General features: G+C 40.1%; 1 protein-coding gene across 1 annotated transcript in view; it reads left to right on the top strand.

The window, feature by feature from the left end:
• adamts6 (ADAM metallopeptidase with thrombospondin type 1 motif, 6) overlaps positions 1-21,644 on the top strand; it is a 74,023-nt gene that overhangs the window by 12,296 nt on the left and 40,083 nt on the right. The window contains exons 9-13 of the mRNA XM_085464329.1: positions 1,561-1,666; positions 3,233-3,379; positions 10,277-10,418; positions 16,380-16,487; positions 19,676-19,821. Of these exons, the coding sequence (XP_085320455.1) occupies positions 1,561-1,666; positions 3,233-3,379; positions 10,277-10,418; positions 16,380-16,487; positions 19,676-19,821 (649 nt within the window). The remainder of the gene's footprint in view (positions 1-1,560; positions 1,667-3,232; positions 3,380-10,276; positions 10,419-16,379; positions 16,488-19,675; positions 19,822-21,644) is intronic.

Genomic DNA, 21,644 nt, shown 5'->3' with positions numbered 1-21,644 from the left:
TGTGTTGTAAAGTTGGGTATTTTCATTTTTGGGACTCTGTGGAGCCTGACTTGCTTTTGGAGCCAGGCCCAAGTTGCCAATACACAACTGCAGTTTTTGGCACTTACACACCAGCCTCACTTTTCAGCCTTTGACGTTCTTCCTTGGTAGTGATGAGTCATGTCCATTCAGCGTGTATCTTCAGGGTGTTAAATACAGGAGCTTTTGGATAACCGTGTGGTGAATAAAGAGAATGGAAATTTAAAGAAACTGATTTCAGGGTACATTGGTGAGGGTACAGAGACATTTTCCATTTTTATGGTGATTACAGAAGGTACATTAAACATTATAATGGCAACCAAACAAGTGACTTTGTTTTTAAAATCTATATTATGCAGCACAGTAGTGTCATATCTTTTACTATATGAAAGTGTTGTTTTACATTTCAGTAGGTACGCTGTAAAATAATGTAAAATATCAACAACTTGCACACTGTGGAGCGTCAGTATAGTGTATTTATTACTCTATGCAAACTGTAATGCTGCTCTCCATCAGAATGGGGTGATGTGTATTTGCTTTTCTGTATTTTATTGTCATTTATCATCCTAAAGCGGAATCCAACTAGCTTTACTGTCATTTAAAAAGTGTCCTTTTTAAATGACAGTAATGATAAGTAGAAAAGATGTGATGGTAAAAAAAAAAAGTAATTTCTCTAAATTGCAATGGAAATACCTGAGCTGTTTCAAACTAATGAGGAAGCTTAAAGCATATCATATTTCTATAACTGGTGCACTTTTAATTTTTCATCTTGTTGCACCCTCTCCTGCCATTGTTGAACAGCATTTAATTGCATTTTTTTTTTTTTTTTTTTTTACAAATTTACTTAAAATGTCAAGTAAAACTTAACAGAAATGACTGAGATTATCCAGAGTGACAGGATTCCCCTTAAATTTATTCTCAAATATATGAAAACCTGGGAAAAACTCCTCAACCCAACATGAAATAAATAGAAAGTACTTCTCTCTCTCTCTCTCTCACACGCACGCACACAGGCGCACACACACCTGCTTTGCAGTGTCATATGATCCACTCTCCAGTCACCTGTAGATGTAATCTGTGAAGGATCGCCAGCAGTCTCCCTATCTGACCTGTCAGGCTTTAGGGGAAAAAGAACCTGCGACACCTGGATTGTGGAGCGTTTTTAACTTGAAACGCCCTCTCCTCTCCCTTTTCCCTCTTTTCTCTCGGCCTCTTTCTCCAAGTCTTGCTTTTGGAATGAGAAAAAACAACTCTATTTTCTGTCAGTTTTTTGTCAGAATACTAGTTACATGAAATCCAGTGTATAAACCTTTTCCAGCAATATCCCCGTTTAAGTAAAAAACAACAAACATTTAGGAGCAAATGCTAAGCTTGACTTGTCCTGGTGAATCTATAGCCATGACTAGCTGACTCTCAGCACTGCTGCAAACAGTAGCTTATGTATGGAATCCCAGTTTTATGACAGCGAGTCCTAAGAATGCTTTGCCTCAACCTTGTGTTTGTATGTTTGTCTGGCATGTGTGTTTATGTGTGTATGTCTAGGTCTGGCCTCAGTGGCTGGAATGTGTGAGCCAGAGAGGAGCTGCAGCATCAATGAAGACATCGGCCTCGGTTCTGCTTTCACCATTGCGCACGAGATTGGCCACAAGTGAGTTTTAAGAGTTTTTAGGATCCTAATATAAAATATAAAACTTGACATTACTCCCTGATGCGTATTGCAGAGGTGGTGGGACCAAGTCAGAGGGCCTTAAATGGCTTGGTTTTGAAGGCACACATTTAAATTACTTAACAGAACTTGTCTCATTAATTTAAAGTGGTGCAGCTCTGTCTACTTTGACTTGAGAATTATTATCCCTTAGTTAATCCTTATCATGGCTTGTAAAAGTTTTCCTTTTTTGTCTTTATACTTTTTCATGATTATAGCATAATTTGCCGTGGCACCTTACGCACATCCACAATGAACTTACACCCCGACAATATTCATTCATGGATCCTTTTGATGACGTCATGACTGAAAAGACCTTTTTTAATTCAGAACTTAAACTTCTCTGGTGGCATAAAATCCCTCAATATGAGTATTGGCACTGCTGATATCAGCAGATTTCTAAGCAGGACTTGAAGTTCTTCCTTTTACATTTTTGGGAATGAAACTTTCCACAAATGTAGCACCTTTTATAGCAGTTTTAGGTGTTGGCAAATGCCCTCTTTTTCCTTAAGGTCGTCTTCAAACCTTTTATCACTTTCACGACCTGTTCTTAAACAAACATTATTTACTGCCTGGTTTTGCCGGACTTGCATATAGTCTTTTTTCCCCCCCTTGCAGACTGTAACTGCACATATTTCCTCATGCAAATGTCAGTGTCCGCATACCTCGGCCTCTTTCTTCCTGAATATAAAGCAAAATAATGATGATGTATTAGTCTGTGTATTCCTCTCTCGAGAGTTAGGCAAGATGGCGATTTCCTTTATTATGTCTCATGTCTGCTTCTGTTGTGGGGCAGTTGTAAAAATAGTCTCTGCTTCTAGAGGATGTATAAAAAAACACACTACAGCGGGGTTTCGACTGGCCTGATTTATTTCCCGAGTAGGGTAAAATGTCATAAACGCCAGCCTTAGAAAAACAGGTTCAGTCTGTGCAATGTGGTTGGATTTGTTATATACATTAGACCTGATTCGCACCACTAGACTGTGAGGGAAAGTTAAGCTTTGATATCCTGCTGTAATGAGAAACTTTTCTCTCAAATGACAGATGAAGTTTTTCTGAAAATGAATTGTTGCAACCATTGATAGCCAACATGAATTCAGTGGGAAAAAAAACTATTTCGTAGCTTTCAGAACAGTGTTCAAAGTTTGGAGCTGCTCATTGTAATGATCTAAAGGGTCTTGACTCCTCGCTCCAGTCTGTGCTGACTTTCCTTCCCTGGCTTGCTCAGACCTGCAGGCAGTGATTGACAGACAGGCATCCGAGTGGTGATTAGAACTTCTTTCCTGCAGAGCCCCAGACAGGGTTTGACCCTTGACCCCTCCACACAGCTGTTTTAGAGCCAATGAGCTCAATCTTTACAGCCACAGAGGTTGACATCCAGAATCCAGCAGCCTTAACTGTCCAGCGAGATCCCATCTAAACTGTGCAATTAACTACCACTTTCAGACCAGATGGTCATTTCTCCCAGCTGCATTAATTCCTCTTCTTATTTATTTTTTTCTGTTTTAGTTTTGGGATGAACCATGATGGGATTGGGAATTCTTGCGGTACCAAAGGTCACGAGACAGCCAAACTGATGGCTGCTCATATAACAGCCAACACCAACCCTTTCTCCTGGTCTGCCTGCAGCAAAGACTACATCACCAGCTTTCTCGAGTAAGTGGGTGATATGGGTGGTGGTTGTTCCCTGTGGGCCTGTGTGTGTGTGTGTGTGTGTGTGTGTGTGTGTGTGTGCAATAGAGAAAAAGGTGCATTCCTGTTTTCCTTCCACAGCTGTCTCTCTTTACAACCCGCTGCCACTGGCTGGTCCATGTGGCTGGACCCGCTAGGCTGCTTTGTACACGAGGCCTTCCCCTACTTATTCACATCCACTTCATCACTGAGACTTTTGCCAGACCTCCTTGTGGCTGCGTATGATAACTGAGTGCTTTCCACCCCTGCATCCTTGCACCACAAGGCGGGTGATGTTAGAGCTCATGTGGGTTCTCGGTGGTGATGTGTAGGCCAGCTGCCTTAAACCACTGCTCTGCTGTTTTATATATTGGCCAAAGGAGGCAAAAAAAGGAGAAAGAATTGGAGCACATAAATAAACGAGGCAGTGATATTTGAGTCTTGCCAGCTTGGCATAGTAGAGGACACACCAATGTTTCTTTTCCAGAGGCTAGACAAAACATCTGGAGTAACAGAACAAACAGATAATCGTTACAATGACAGACTTCTACACCTATTTCTGCACAGCATGATTTAGAGGAGGCGTGTCAATTTGAAGCCTTACTTGAAATTCTACTGCTCTTCACGCTTGCGAATCCCTGATTTTTTTTTTTTTCTGGCACTTTTGTCTTTTTATTAGATGGCAGAGACTCTGAATGTCTAACATCAGTGCAATATAACTACAGTCATGATCTTTTTTGCTCCACAAATTCTTTTTCCATATTTAAGCCTATAGCAGCACAGAGCAACTCAGCCGGCAGCAGACTTCTGTCAGAAATCCAGCTGTGTTATACTAGTAACGGCTATTGTAGCATGGAGCTGCTAATGCCTTTTTAATGATCATAGAATGAGGTCAAGGACCCCCTTAACTTTGTAGCATTTGTGGGAGTGATAAGATTCTCGTGTAGCTTTATTGCTGCACAAAAAAATTGCGAAACTCAAAGTGCTTGTTTGCAAAAATGGAATAGTGCTGACCGTGCAGAGCTAGTAGCACAAGACCACCACGGAAACAGGAAAGAAACTGACAACAATGGAGGAAAGTATAAAATGGGCCAAAGGTTATGAATGATTTCTAATCTAATTTGATGTGTTGCTTTGCTGTTTATGTTGTTTTATCTTATACTCCCATAAACAATTAGTCGACAGGGTTTATTCTGATGGATATTTAGATTCATACAGCAGCATTTTATTCATTTATAATCCTTCTCCTCATGTACAAGATGTAGAAAATCAGGATCCATCATAAACACCTTATTGTATTGTGTTATCTCAATAGACCACTTTCCTCTCAGAGTGCTGGCTTAATTGTAGTTATAAGCATTTCCAAAAGTAGAATGGGTGGTGACTATCAGGCCACTGTCTTGTGGAACCAGCTACCAGTTTGGATTCAGCAGACGTACACCTTCTCTACATTTAAGATTATTTATTTATTTTTTAAAAGCTACTACCTTTAGAACAGGTGACGCTAAATCATCCCTTAGTTATACCTCTGTTGGCTAAAACTGCAGTGGAACTCACAACACCCTGAGCATTTCTTCTTCAATGACTTCTTTTCACTTCCAATGCCACTAATCTTTGTTTGCTGTCCCCCATAGTCTGTTTTGTCCTGTCTGTTTGTGGTGTCTCGTTTCTCCTCTTTCCTCTTTTGTCTTTTCCCCTCTGTGCCCCTCCCTGAACCTAAGTAAGTCTATACCTTGTAAACTACCTTGTCCATAGCTGGTAACATTATCTCTGCAATGTCACCTGCCTTAGACAGCGAGCAAGAGGTCAGGGTATATTTTTACCTTTGAGTTCTAACACTAAGAAACTTTGTATCTGGTGCTTCTGCTGTCTGGTTTATTGTTTGGTTTATGTGCAAATTCATTTTTATGCTGATTTTTTTTAAATGCTTCATCTGACTTGAGATAACAACACAGAAAAACATTAAAACATTAGTATGTTTTTTTTTTTTTTTAGTTTACCCTAGATAATAGAGATCATTTTTGAAAAATGGGCCTGTTATGCTAATTTTCAACTCCCTATTTTTATTCTTTAGATACTTTTCAGGTTTAAGTAATCCTTATTTATCTCATATTAGCCCGGGGTGTTGCCCTTTAGTTTATGTACTCTCTGAAAAAAGCTTTTGTAGTTACATTCCCTTTAAGCTATACTTCTTTTGATTGGTTGCCGTTTGTAAACAGGTTTGTATATTTCAACTCAATTCAATTCAGTTTTATTTACACAACACCAAATCACAACAACAGTCATCTCAAGGCGCTTTACATTGTAAGGTAGATCCTACAATAATACATACAGAGTAAAACCAACAATCATATGACCCCCTATGAGCAAGCACTGGCGACAGTGGGAAGGGAAAACCTCCCTTTTAACAGGAAGAAACCTCCGGCAGAACCAGGCTCAGGGAGGGGCGGCCATCTGCTGCGACCGGTTGTGGAGAGGGGAGGAAGACAGGATAAAAGACATGCTGTGGAAGAGAGACAGATAAGAGCCAGACAAGTATGATTCAATGCAGTGAGGTCTATTAACACATAGTGAGTGAGAAATGTGACTGAAGAAGAAATTCTCAATGCATCATGGGAATCTCCCAGCAGCCTACACTACTGCAGCTTAACTAAGGGAGAATTCAAGGTCACCTGATCCAGCCCGAACTGTATGCTTTAGCAAAAAGGAAAGTTTTAAGCCTAATTGCACAGAAGAGGGGCCTGAAAACTGAAGGCTCTGATTCCCATTCTACTACTTAAATACTCTAGGAACAACAAGTAAGCCTGCAGTGTGAGAGCGAAGTGCTCTAATGGGGTGATATGGTACTACAAGGTCATTAAGATAAGATGGGGCCTGATTATTCAAGGCCTTGTATGTGAGGAGCAGGATTTTGAATTCAATTCTGGATTTAATAGGGAGCCACTGAAGGGAAGCAAATATAGGAGAAATATAGCCTAGAAGAAGCCTAGAAGTAATAAATGCATGAATTAGTTTTTCAGCGTCACTCTGTGACAGGATATTTCTTATTTTGAGATATTGCACAAATGTAAGAAAGCAGTCCTACATATTTGTTTAATATGTACATTGAAGGACATATCCTGATCAAAAATGACTCCAAGGTTCCTCACAGTGTTACTGGATGGCAAGGTATTGCCGTCCAAAGTAAGAATCTGGTTAGATACCATATTTCCAATATTTTCAGAGCCGAGTGCAATAACCTCAGAGTTTAGAAGCAGAAAATTATGTCTTTTATGTTTATGTCTTTATTGCTGTATGTTTGAGATAATCATATTGGATATATCCTGTCTTTATGATGCTGCTTAATTGCACAAACATGCTGACCTTGTTGATTGAAATTTCAGCAATGTTTCAGATGCAAATCTGTTATTGTTGCAGTATTCAGTACTGTGCAAGAGTCTTGAGTCACTTGTCATTTCTTTGTCTTTTGCTTCCATTTGTGAGTTGTCTTGAGCAATCATTCTCCAGCTGGCTGCTTTTTCACTTATTTTCAGTCTAGTCCATGTAACTGACTGACACGTAAAAGACTTGACACAGGACCTAAGAGATGCATCTGACCCCTCTAGTGTTTTCTGAAATGGTTTTAATGGAAGGGTGGCTGTCCAGAAGATGTTCATAAGAAAACACACTCTCTCAGGCAAACTCCCAAGAGAGACTTATAAACTTTTAGATTTTTCCTAAATACTATATTTCATTTTTGTTTGCAATTGTTTTCAATAAATTGCTTCACCTATTCCCCATTTTACTAGCAAAATATGAAGAAAGGAGATGTGACTCAAGACTTTTGCATAGTACTGTACATTTGACAGAAAATAAGAAAAAGCCTCCAATTTAAGGTCCATGAGAAGATTAAAAGTCCATTTTAAGTCTGTTCCTGTAATGAAACCAAAGGGGCCGTAAATGTTTCAGTACTAACAGCTTTTCTTTGCAGTCATAGACACCACACTTTTTTTTTCTCTGCAGTTCAGCTTCATTTCTCAGTATTAAGACCATGAGAGCAAATTCATAACTGCAACCTTGTGGTGAAGTATTGGTTACAAGTCTGCGGTGTGTCTGTGTGTTCCTCTGTTTGTGTATTCATGTTTAGTTAGCGAGGCCCTCCAAGAAAGCGGATAATAGCTGCTGTGGTTGTCAGATGATGTTTCCGGCTGAAAGCTGTTAGAGGAGGGTAGTGAACAGCACTTGTGACAGAGATGACAGTATTAAATGCCAGCTTCCAAATGGGACACAAAGAGCTGCTTCTACTCTGCGCTGCCGGGTTCCTAACGATTTCTGGCTCGTGTATCCGAGAATCACTATTTAAAAAAAAAAAAGAAAAAAAAAAGAAGTACCCAAAAGAGACAAAGCTTTTTTTTACTTCACCTTTGAGCAGAATAGACTATTGCTTAACTTATATTATATGCATATTTGTATCGATCTGCGTTTTAGGTTTTAGTTTTATTGCCTTTTGCTTTTACAAAAGTGTTTTGTCTGTAAACTCAAATTATCCTCCCTTTCTCCCCCTCAATCAGAATTTTGGATATTGCACATGCATCTCCCTGCCAAGTAAACAACTTTGGCTGTGGTATTGGCCTAGATTCACCATCTTGCTCGAGCAATATGTGGTGCTTTGTTTGGGTTTTTTACGAATGGTTTATGAATGCGCTCACAGTTCAGTCATAGTTTATTCTCCAGAGTTTGCGTGCCAGTTTGTTCTAAATGTTAAAAGGAAAGCAGTTTGGCTTCATTAAACTCTCCGAGACCACATACTGCAATGAATTTCATATTAAACGTGTACCTTTTGTTAATAATTGTTAGGTTATACTGATTTAAACATACTGCTGCCTCACAACTTATTGGATGCACTCAGCAGGCTTAATATCTTCGTGAATGACTAGTCCCAGAGTACAGGGATAGCTGAAGTTCCTGCTTGCTAGAAGACGTTTCCGCTCAGCATAATGAATTTGGCTAAATCCACTGGACAGGAAGCCTTTGCAACGATGTCAAATAATAGTCTCTATGTTTAAACTTTGACTATTTTGTCTCTCTCCAAACTAATAAATACTGAGGCTTGCCCTTAGTACACAGGGTGTCTGGGGGCCTCATAGTCTGGCTTTTCTGCCTCTGCCTGTGATGAGAGGGTCCTCCGAGGGACAAGAGTAAAGAAAAAACATTATTCCTTTCAGTAACAGAGAATAGAGCATTAAAAATGCAAGAAACGGAAGAGATTAGAAAAGATAGAAAAGATTAGAGAAAAGAAGGATGACTTGCTCTTCTTGGTCTTCAGCGCTGAAAATAAAGCATACACAATAAGTTCTATTTGGTATGTAAACAAAGATTATATATAATATATTTTGTTTATGCATTCTTGTTCAAGCACCAGGAGTCTGTGAGTTTAGACAGGTAGTTACAATGTGAAAGTCAATTAAATGAATTTTTATGATGATTTTTACATAAATTTATACGTCAGTCAAAATGCTGTCTACAAAAATAACTGGAGAGATTTAATCTTGAAAACCAAATTACCAAATTTTGTGTTGTGCTAATCATATCCGGGTATTTAATTTATCTTAATATTATTGTTGACTCTTCCCCTCATTTTCATTCTGGGCCCAAGTTGTAGTTTGATCAGTCATAATGTGTAGCACTTACAATGTTGTTGTCACCAAGCCCACTTTGCCTTTAAAGGGATGAGAAGCATTCCATTGCATGCTACAGCTGCCACATCTGGAAGGAACACATAGTTCTTATGTGGGAGACTGCGGCACCCACGGTGTGGGACGGAGAGATTTCGCAGGTCTTTCCTCCCCACTGCTGTCAGACTCCATAATAAAGACTTTAACTGATCAAGCACACACATCCATACATATGCAATAATACCAAGTGCAATAATCCTTTCTGTCATCGTTGTATTTTTACTCAGTTGTATATAGTATTTGTATTTGTATTCTATTTTTATCTTATTGTATATTTATTTTATTTTATTCTACTGTATATAGTATTTTATTTTATTCTATTCTGTACAGTTGTGTACTGTATTTATTCTTATTGTATTCTAATTTTTGCCTCATAACTTTTGCACTGTCCACTTCCTGCTGTGACAAAACAAATTTCCCACGTGTGGGACTAATAAAGGTTATCTTATCTTATCTTATAGTAAACAGTCATGGTAATACTTTGCCTCGAGATAATCCTCTGACTCAGGGAAGACCAGTGGATGTAGTCTTTCATAAAAAAAAATCTTTTATAACCTCATGGCAGCAAGTGTCTGTGCTGGTAAAAGTATTTTCATTGTTTTAACTCCTAGAATACAAAATTGCAGTGTGTGTGTACGTGTGTGTGTCTGCTTTTGGTGGTGTACATGTTGTACATATTTTTATTTGACAAAACAGACTAAACAATCCTAGGTCTGGACATAAGATCCAAATCTAACTCCAGATTTCTTTCTTTATTTTCCTCAACTGTCATTTAATTGGCAGTCGGTGGGCTCAGTCTAAGGAGTCATACACACAATAGTGGAGCACGTAGCCATATAATCAGGGAGGGCTGGCCATTCTAGGCTGACAGCCTGCACCCTATTGCCTTGGGTAAAATGTCTGCTTGTGCTTCAACACTTCATTTGATGAAGAGGCGTTGATGTCTAATATCAGCATTAATTACATGACTTTTCAGATCTTTGACAAAGCGTCCTATAACAGTAGTTTGGTACTAAAATTAAAGGAGTCACAGAAAACTAGCAAAGGTCTCAGAGGGGATTGACTCTAATTGTTCTGGTCTTGGCATCTCTAACTCGGCTATTATGCAAGTGTAGAAAGGTTTCTTTGTGTAAGAAACAATCCTATTGTAGGTTTGTTTTTTTGACAGCTCAGGTCGGGGGACGTGTCTGGACAATGAACCTCTGAAACGAGACTTCCTGTACCCAACAGTGGCCCCGGGGCAGGTGTATGATGCAGATGAGCAGTGTCGCTTCCAGTATGGAACCTCTTCACGCCAGTGCAAGTATGGGGTAAGAAACCAGCATCTTTCAGACTACTCTCCTCCTGATTCTTCCTCTTTACACTGAGAAAATGGGATCTCTCTCCTATATTATGTCTAGGGCAGTTAAAATAAAATTTTCTAGTTCCCAAACGCAAGTTTTGGAACGCAGAGTTCACAGTGAAATATATATCACAGTAGGTACAATACCCAAACATTGCTAGACTTTACTTTCAAAGTGGAATAAGGATATAAACAACCCCTTGAATATTTGCAGTAATTAGAAACAGGCACAGTAATTTATTAAATGTGCAAACGTACATAGAAATGTAATATAAGGTAAAAACACAGTTTGTAGAATTCTAATGAGCTAGAAAGTCGATATTTGCTATAACCACCTTTTTCTGTATTTAGAATTCTAACAATGTTGACAAGAAATAATAAACATAATTCCCTGAAATGTACACCCAGACCATGACAGAGCCTCCATCGGGTTTTAACACAGCAGCAGACTGCTGTATCTCTCTCCTAAGTTTTCTGTTATGTGTAGACATAGCAACTGTTCATCCCTTGAATCAGGAGGCTGTTTATGCTTGAATGATTAAAAAATGAGTGAAAAAGCAACCAATGTCTAAATGAAGAAAAAAAAGGACACTGGAAGACAACTGAAGAATTATTGCTCAAGACCTTTTTAAAAAATATTACAAGCCAGTCGGCTCCCTGGAAGGAAAATAGAAGAAATAAAGAAGGGAAACAAAGAAAGAGGAAAAAAGAAACAGAAGAAATAAAGATGGGTGACTCAAGACGTTTTGCTTAGTATTGTACATAGAAATATTATGCATATATTGGTGTGATCTTCAGTGTCCATTAAGAATGAATATAATCATTGGAATCATTAAAATTGCTCTGTCATAGTAAACCTGAGCATCTTCACACTATGATGCAAAGCATATGGGGTCTTAAAGCTTGCAGTCTCATTGTTGTCTCGTCAGCTCTGATCCTCTGATTTGATCTGGAATTGTGTAGATTTATAGACACATTTTCATGTCATTTGCCTTCTTTTCTCTTGTTCTCACAACTGTTAGACAACACCAAGAAAAACACTCAAAGAAAAAGCAGCAAAGAGCAACTGATAAATCATTTTTGCCTCTATTTAACAAATCCACCCTCAGCCTGCTGAATTAATTTATTCTGACCAACTTGCTTTTGCCTTCTTTCCTAGGATGTGCCTTAGCAAAAGCAAATGTTGTGTAACTAACAGTACATGACTGCTCTGTCATAGCAAACCTGAGCATCTTCAGATTTTAGACTCTTAAGGGATCACTTAAAGTTAAAGATTTTGTAGAACGAGAAAGTTATAAAATTTGTAGAACAAGTAATTAAAGATAACTAAGAAAAAAGTCCTTCAGAATTTAATGTTGTGTAATTATCATTGTTAAAAACTTTTATGTGGCTACAGTGCGAACAGGAAGTGCTAGTATCTACTGTAACATGTCTTTCCATGTTGGCGATTTGTCAAAATGGACCTGTGATGTCAATAACTTTCCATCAGGTCTGTAGAATTGTACTGCACATTTGTTATCTGACCTTATAGCCCCCATATTATATCCCCATCTGGAAAGGGCTGAGCTGTCTGAAAAGTAAATGCAGAAATGCCAATCTCTTTAGCACTTATTGGTTTTCTTGACATTTTGATTTCTTTTAACTGCAATATAAAAAAAACATGCAATATATCCCTACACACTCTCTTATTTTTAATAACTATCTAATTTATCTGGACACTGAAACTACCAAGTAACCAAATTACACTTTCACAAGGAAATAAAAAAGTTGTTTGAGATGGTTGGTCATTTTCATTGGACCAAATGAGTCCACTGACATACTCCGGACTCCAGTGCATTAGGTGGTTGTAATGCAGAAGAGTTTGCAGCAAAGATTGCGCTATGTAAAGCAAATGACAGACAACTGCAACAACAGTTAGCACGGGTGGGTTTTCAGTACTGCTGCCTCTGATTGTGGTTTACAGCTTTCCAACCTGGGCACTGAAACTGGAAAATAGATAAATAGAATGGAACACAGAACTTCATTTAAACCCTGCTCCCTGTGGTAAAAACAGACTGATTTAGTCCAAGGTCCTGAGGAAACTCCTGCAGAGGGTTAAATGAGTGTGTGAAAATGTACAAATGTACTTCATCATCCCAGTTTACTAACCATATTGTGTCTTACCATGCCTTTGAGTGTGGTTAACCTTAAGTGTTAAGTTAAAAAAAAAAAGTACGAGAAAAACTCGTTTTTTCATTATTTCCTCATTTAGATTAAAAGGGGGTGAAGAGGTTATGGACAGGATTTCTAGGTGCAGCCAAGTGGCGGAGGGCTTTCGCTTTGGTGGCCTCAGAATCTCATCTCTGATTTTTGCAGATGATGTGGTTCTGTTGGCTTCATCGGGTGATGGCCTCCTGCTCACACTGGAACGGTTCGCAGCCGAGTGTGAAGCAGCAGGAATGAGGATCAGCACCTCCAAATCTGAGGCCATGGTTCTCAGCCGGAAAAGGGTGGAGTGCCCACTCCGGGTCGGGGATGAGTTCCTGCCCCAAGTGGAGGAGTTCAAGTATCTCGGGGTCTTGTTCGCGAGTGATGGGAGAAGGGAGCCGGAGATCGACAGACGGATTGGGGCTGCAGCTGCAGCTGCAGTAATGCGGACGCTGCACTGGTCCGTCGTGGTGAAGAGGGAGCTGAGTGTAAAAGCGAAGCTCTCAATTTACCGGTCGATCTACGTCCCTACCCTCACCTATGGCCATGAGCTGTGGGTAGTGACCGAAAGAACGAGATCGCGGATACAAGCGGCAGAAATGAGCTTCCTCCGAAGGGTGGCTGGCCTCTCCCTTAGAGATAGGGTGAGAAGTTCGGCCATCCGGGAGGGGCTCAGAGTAGAGCCGCTGCTGCTCCACATCGAAAGGAGCCAGCTGAGGTGGTTCGGGCATCTGACAAGGATGCCCCCTGGGCGCCTCCTGGGTGAGGTGTTCCAGGCATGTCCCACCGGGAGGAGGCCCTGGGGCAGACCCAGGACACGCTGGAGAGATTATATCTCTCAGCTGGCCTGGGGTATTCCCCCGGATAAGCTGGAGGAGGTGGCTGGGGAGAGGGAGGTCTGGGCCTCTTTGGTTAGGCTGCTGCCCCCGCGACCCGGCCTCGGATAAAGCGGATGAAGATGGATGGATGGGGGTGAAGAGGAAGACAATACTTTTATTAATATCAAGGCGACACAGGCAGTGAAAGACAAGAACCAACCACACATTTAAATGAGCAGCTGAAAGATTCCTCTGATATCTAATGGACAGTAATGCAATATTGCTCTGCATCACATAGAAAATTGGGCACATGATGGAAGAGAGGACAGATTAGTTGAGATCACAGAGTTATTTCTTTTCATTGAAAGAAATATCTGACAGAAGATTACAACAAGGCCCAAATCAACGCTCAGTTATTTTGGCTCCTAAGCTCATAATTGTGGTTTTAGATTGCCAAGAAAGACACCCATTTATGAAAGGGTGGAATTCCGGCGCTGATTTATCAGAGCTCGATTGGAGTTTTTCGTCTGACGATCAGATTTATTTCATACTTTGAAATCGATGCCCTCAGTGAGAGGATGGATGTAACCACAGAAAAAGATCAAAGCTTTAATAAATGGAAGAATCTGGTTTCTTAAGCCAATTCTTACCCAGAATGTACCAAACGTTTCCACGACATACTATTTGGGATTTTACCCAAGCGATATGTTTGGCTTCCTTCTTGTGACCTGGCGCCTGCTTCAACAAACTTGCTTAGGTTTAAAAGGCATAACATTTTCTATGACCAGCAATATCAAAAACCAACAGTCCCAAACTATTTTAAATCATTTTAGCTACACGGCTGTAAGGATGGCACTGATAGTTGTCTGGGGAAACCACCATGGTCCAGTTTGAAATATCTTAAAAAAACCTCAGATATTCATTGATATTTGTACCAAGAGACAAATTTCAAGGTCTTTTGTTATCTCAAGATTTTTTTGCTACGCAAAGCTAAGCTATTGTATGTACATTGTTGTTGTTAGCATGTGACCATGCTCAAAATGTTGCTGTCTCCAGGTAGTCTAGCATGCCTGTAAAATGCTAGCTTTTACTATTTTCCTCAAGTTTTTGGTTTGCTTTTTTTGTCCCATGTTTGGAAAAAGCTTTGAAAATGCTATTACTCCGTATCTGTCCTCAGGCAATTCTTGTGTCATGATTCACAGAGGCTCAACAATATCAAAAGAAACTGATATTTCCATTTTCAGGAATTGCCTCAGTTTTGGGATCTTTCTTTGCATGTGCATATATGAGTCAGAGCTGGGAAGAGCGGCAGCAAAACACAAGAACAGCACAGGGCAGCTATCACTGACAAAAGTTGTGACACTGACTTAGTAAGAAGCAGCCAGAAAAATGCACTGCTTCCATACACTGCATGCGGATCATGTATACAGTATATATGAACAAACAGCTTATTAGGTATTCCTAATTTTAAAAAAATTCTTTATGATGCTTAAACTTGTCTGGTTTTTCTCACACAGTTTTGGAGAGGTAAGATTAAAACTTGTGATTATTTTGGAGGTTGATGTTTGTTTTGAATTGTTTGAATGGTATATCATTATATTACTGTATACAACCACTTTAATTCTATCCTATTTACAAATCTGGAAACATGGACAAGATGAAGTCACTTCAGACAATCTAAGAAGGGAGTTGTATATACAAAATCACTGTACTTCAACAGTTCACAATATATATATATGTCTATATGCCTCCCAGGGTTAAGGACCACAATGCCTTCAGGGGGTTAGGCTTAATTTATAGATTATAAAAATCCTTGAACCAAGGGTTGTCATAAAATTTATGAAACATATGAAAAACAAACAATCTTTTGATATTAGTGGGGCTCTTACTGAGTGTCTCTGACCGCTTGTTCTCGTTTGACATAAATCTATCAGCCCCGCATCCATGTTTGTTGAGGCCCGGTCAGTGACCTTTTACCATGGCTGAGATAGTGACTGGAGCAGTAGGGGTGGCATATTAAAACCAGCTGGCATAGGGGAGTCGGTGCAACCAGAGACTGGCAGTTAGCTGCATTATTGAATCTGGATAGGCTCAAGGAGCTGAAGAGCTGTGGGATATTTACTGACCTTTGGGCTCAGAATCTACGTGTTGGCTCGTTATTCTTTTTCATGAGCTTGCTCTTCTGCTCTACTCAGTTGTGTTATAAAAACCTTTTGAAGTTAAGACTTCCCAGTTTACTTAAACAGGAAATCCAGTCTTGGTTGTGCAGCACATCATGTGCTCACTTTATCCAGTTATTTATTTGGGGGCAACTTAACAGTGTATTTCTTCTCTTTCAATAATCTAAATGGTTTCTCCGTTCTGTACTGAAGAGTGATGATGTTTACGCAGACAAATCAGTAATACTAAGGATATTTGTTAGGCTACAAGCCATCTTTATCTAAGACTTGGGAGGCCTATTGCTCACTCTTTATTTCCCCTAAGAAGCCAAAGTTGGATTTCTTGAACTGATGTCACGGTCCCATGTGGTCCTGAGATGAACATGAGCAAACGTTAGTCATGGTGTTGATCTAGCTGACTCTTCATTTCTCATAAGAGAGCATTAAAAACACGCAGTGACCCTTAGCATGTTGCTCAAAATACACTATGATCCAAAGCATATGGGCTCTTGAAGATAGCAGTCTTGATGTGGTCTCATCATCTCTGATCCTCTGATTTGATCTGGAATTGTATGGATTTATAGACACATTTCCATGCCATTCTTTTTTTGTTGTTCTCACAGCTGTCAGACTGCACAAAAAATACTAAAAGGGAAAACCAGTAAAAGGCCACTGATAAATCATTTTTAGCCTTATTTAACAAATCCACCCCCAGCTTGCTGAATTGATTTATTCTGACCAACTTGCTTTTGCCTTCTTTCCTAGGAAGTGTGTAGAGAGCTCTGGTGCCTTAGCAAAAGCAACCGTTGTGTAACTAACAGTATTCCTGCTGCAGAGGGGACCCTGTGCCAGACAGGCAACATTGAAAAAGGGGTAAGTCATCTAGTGTTTCTCAGACATTTAAAGGTTAAAGTTTTTTTCCAGATACACAATTTTTAATATTAGAAGATGATGACTCAAATAAATACAAAAATGCTATTTTTAAATGATCTCATTTATTAACAGGAAAGAAAAAGAGATAAAAAAAAAACCCCTCCAACCCTGTGTGAAAAAGTAATTGCCCAAACTTGTTCAATCATTAATTAACTGCGATTCACCACATTTTGTGGAAATCTGAGTTCAGTTTCACTAGACACACCTAGTTGTGATTACTGCCAGACCCAATGAATCAAGAAATCACCTAAATTGAACCTGTCTGAATAAAGAGAGAAAATCATTAACATCTATCACTCTGGGATGGATTGCAAAGCCATTTCTAAGGCTTTGGGAGTCCAGTGAACCATGATGAGAAGCATTATCCACAAATGGACAAAGCATAATACTCCAAAAATCCTCATCTAGTAGGTCAAAGATGAATCCAGAACAAGAGAACTACAGGTTTTACAATGGCCTAACCAAAGTCTGGTCTCAAATTAAATTGAGATGCTTTGGTTTAACCTTTAGCAGGTCATTTATGCTTGAAAACCCTTCAGTGTAGCCGAATTAAAACAATTCTGCAAAGAAGAGTGGTCTAAAATTCCTCCATTTCAGAAAGAGTGAAGGAAGCCATAAATGTGTTACGGTCTCTTGCAAATCTTTTGCCATCTACATGCACAGAAATTTGAAACTAAAGAGAAATTCACATTAACTACTTGCATTTTCAGTATAGCCAGAAGCTCATTGACATGAAAGTTCAGAAATTCAGAAATCCCTCCTGAAATAGTGATAGTTACTGTGGGATAGTTATTTAAATACAAATGGCCTGCACTAGGCAACTTGACTCTTATCTTCTTTTGGTTTTCACATACTCCTTTTTTGGGATCACCACAGTGGACAATCTGCTTCTATCTCTGGAATCCTCCTCTAGCATACTAAACTTCTGCATGTCCTCCTTCACTTCACTACATCCATGAGTGTCCTCTGAGGTCTTCCTCTTTTCCTCGTGCCTGGCAGCTCCATATTCCACATTTTTGTCCAGTATATCCACTATCCATCCTCTGCACATGTCCAAATGATCTCAACGTTGTCTCCATATTGCTCAATCTGAGCTGTCCCTTTTATATTGGAATATAACCAGAATACAACCAGCTGGTAACCAGTCAAGTCAAGGACTCTATTAGAAAGAGCCACATCGCAGATGAATTGCGCTCATCAGCACAGACTGATTCAGATTGGTTACAACATTGACTGTGTTTATAAAATAGATTGCAGTTACTTGCAAACCTTTGCCACTATGTCTGAGAGTGATTGTGGGAAATCCAATTTTGACTGTAATTCTTTGGAGACAAGTTGCCTGTCACCAGAGATTGACAGTTAAAATACTTATGAGTTGCTTGCTGCTTAGTGAGTTGTGGCAACTGTTTGCTGTAGGTGGGTGAAATTGGTCACAATGAAGTACATGATGTCTGACTGAAAACCTGTTTGCGATTGCTTTGGTCGCCAGCAGGTTACTGTTGTCAGCCGTAGTTTGCATGGAAGTTGCCAACTTGTCTGCACACACTCACCTAAGCCTCTAAGTGTTTGTGAAAATGTCAGGAGTGTGATACAAATTGGAAACTGACACTGTTTACCTTCACAGTTGTGCCTTTTGAAATGTGCTGGTTTCAGAGGTAACACAACTTTTATTTTATGCACTTTGCATTGCACCTTTTCAAGTTTCACTAACGCTCTGCACTTAGTTAGCAAGTGTTTGTATATGAGTCAGTTAACGATGGGTGACCGCGGCAATCTGCTCATGACCAAAGCAGTCACAAGGAGGTTTTTGGTTCAGTGGCCTGCAGTTACCGATTTCACCCAACGACAGCCAGCAACCGTCAGGGAATACACATGTCTTCCAAGTGAAAATAGGCTGCCAGATGGACCAAGCTACATCTAGAAGTTTATATGTTTTAAATTAGAATTTGGGTGAACCTGCCCTTTCAGCACTGCGGCTATATTTAATACCTGGTGACCTGTGATGTGAAACAAGCACTTTTATTCTCTTCTCTGTGTGTAGCTAGTGGTACCTCACTAGTGTGCACTCATGCATTTGGTGCAACCACACACCCACACACACATGCACAAACTCACCGACGTAAGCAGGCCAGGCTTTAGGTCATCAGCCGAGTGCTGATGCCAGCCAGGTTAGGGGAGACTGTTTTAACACGGATTAAGGCAACCATTGTCACCGGATGGTCCGAGGGGTAAAAGGGAAGAATAGGAGAGTGTCACGAGCTGTCACCCATAATTACCATTAGCTCAGTGGAGCCTTTGAGGACCAGGGCCCACGGACAGAGTCCTGTACAACACAGGGGGCCCCAGGTAGAGCCTGGGGGGCTTTAGAACAGCTTTTGGAGCAGCTTTAGGAGAGCCAGTGGCATACTCTGTCTGCCCCTGCTGGGGACGGCTTCAAAGGAATATGAATGTCAGCCATTTCTCACCCAGCGTGTAATGGAGAGAGGCCCTTCCAACAGGACCAGACAGAGATAGAGGTAGAGACTGGGGGAAGGGAAAGCGGGAGGGGAGACAGCCAGGAATTAACCAATAGAAGGGAGCTTTGCGTTTCTTCTGTGTGTTCAAATTGACCAATAAACTTACAGTTAACGCTGAGGTTCTGTGCCCGTATCAGTTGGTCCTCCACATTTCTCTTTCTCCACACTGCTAATCTTGTTTAGACAGCATCTCAGAAATTAAATGAGAGGTAGAGATAAAGAACGCAGCAGCTCAGCCTAGCCCTCACCTTGACTGTACCGTTCTCTAGAGGGTTATTAACCTACTGACACAGTTGGAGGGACAAAGGAAAGTCTCTGATCCCCTCTTCCCCCACAACTCTGAACAGATTAACATGATTACTCCTGAAACGTAGTTCAGCTCTTTCTCTGCCTCACCTGTCTTGGAAATAACTTCCGATAATGGAAACATTAAATAAATATAGAAGAGTCACGAGACACACGAGAATTAATTATTGGACGAAATAAGCTGTATGTTATAGTGAGAATGGGCCTCTTTAACTTGAAGCTGGTCAGTGTGTCTGAAGAAATTATTAAGATATGTAATAACCAAAGTTTTCCACTCTGTGCATACTTCTGCTTCTCCCCACCCAGTGGTGCTACCAGGGGGAATGTGTTGCGTTTGGTACCTGGCCTCAGAGTGTGGATGGAGGCTGGGGGCCATGGTCCATTTGGGGGGAGTGCAGCAGGACCTGTGGGGGCGGTGTATCCTCCTCCATGAGGCACTGTGACAGCCCAGCGTAAGTAGGCAAAGTAAGCCACAGCAAGCTGAACACACACATCCAGGTCCTTGCCTACAAGTGTGTGTTTGTGTGTAGATGTGCATGGGTATGCGTGGCTGTGCGGATGTGTGTCATAGTGCGAGTCAAGCTACAGTAATTATACAGCAGTCATGTCTGAAATATTCACAAGGCTAAATGCTTCTTTAGTGGAAAAAGTAAACTGTTAGACCTAAAGTAAAAATATGTTGACTGCTACAGGTAATGACGCTTTTAATTTATGACAAGTGTAAATATTCTGACATGTGGTACAGTGATTTTAATGTTCATTTTAAAATCCTCCACCTGCTTAGAACAAATAATGATTTAGCAGCTCGACAGCCAAATGTAAGGGGTGAATATCTGAGTCACATTTGTCATTATTAAACATATTTAAGAATATTGCTGCATATTTGCTGGACGTGTAAACATCTCTACTGCCCAGAAAACCATTAGTTGTTGTTTTTTTTCTTGCCGTCGAGTCGAGGCTCTAAAATGAAAGTTGAACCGATGTCTCGGGCATTACTGTGACATTGGTTCAAGTAATGTGTTCAACATTGCCTGGATGCCTGGTTAGAATTTCTAGTAAGATAAATTTTACAGTAGGTATGGATAAACAAAGCAACCTTCTGCTTTGAAGTCCCCCAATTACCCTACTGAGCTAAGCAGCTTCAAACCTAATGTGGTAATTGTAATTTTATAATACATTAAATTCACCATTCCTATAAACAATAGAATTTATATGTACAAAACCATAAATAACTTCAAAATATTGTTGACCGACACAGCCTTTGTTCTGTGTGGAAATAATATCCGTTCATCTATCCTACGTTATTTTCTTTATACATGCTGCCTTTGGGACTCATTTTCAAAAAGCATAATATCTCGTTTCACTACTATGCTGACGACATCCAAATCTACTTCCCCCTGAATCAGGATGTCCAGTCCTCATTAGTGCCTTTGTTCAATTGTCTGCGGGAAGTAAAAGATTGGCTATTACAAAACTCTCTAACTCTAAATGAAATTAAAACAGAAATTATTGTTTTTGACAGTCCCATTCCCCTGGACCAGCTAACTAATACACTGGGGTCCTATGCCAGCCATCTCTCTTATACCGTTAGAAATCTTGGAGTGGTCCTGGACAGCTCACTCAAGTTAGACCAACAAGTTGCCTCAGTTGTGAAAATGAGTTTTTACATCAAATCTCCAAGGCAAAGCCCTATATTCCACATAAAGACCTTGAAAAGCTTATCCATGCCTTCATTACTTCGAGACTAGACTATTGCAATTCTCTGTACATGGGCCTCCAATTCTCTCTCTCATTTTTAAAATCCTTTTGTGTACTTTTAAAATTTTAAATAACCTGGCGCCCAGTTTCCTAACAGACCTTCTCGACGCGTATAGCCCCAAGAGAGCGCTCAGATCCTCTAACCATCTGCTCTTAGTGCAACAAAGGCCGCGACGAAAGACCAGAGGGGACCGAGCTTTTGCAATGGCCGCACCCCAAACTCTGGAATATCTTCCTATCGATGTCCGCATGTCAGATTCCATTCAATCGTTTAAATCCCGCTTAAAAACTCAGCTGTTCCATCTAGCGTTTGAAGCAAATTAGTTCGGTCTTCCACCTGGTCTGCAGTTGTGCTGTGTAACTGTAACTATAACTGGTTTTAATTGTTTTTAACTGTTTTTGTTGCTTTTGTTGTAATCTGCTTTGCTACCTTGTGTGAAGCACATTGATGGACACTGTCCTTTTCAAATGTGCTATATAAATAAAATATTGATTGATTGATCTATTGTTCCATTTT

The sequence above is a fragment of the Copadichromis virginalis genome, linkage group LG7 (genome assembly GCF_057382275.1).
Source record: "Copadichromis virginalis isolate Kocher_CV1m ecotype Utaka linkage group LG7, C_Virginalis_male_GT1.1, whole genome shotgun sequence".
NCBI lineage: Eukaryota > Metazoa > Chordata > Actinopteri > Cichliformes > Cichlidae > Copadichromis > Copadichromis virginalis.
Note: the sequence above shows the minus strand (reverse complement) of the source record. Positions and strands in the feature narration are given on the sequence as shown.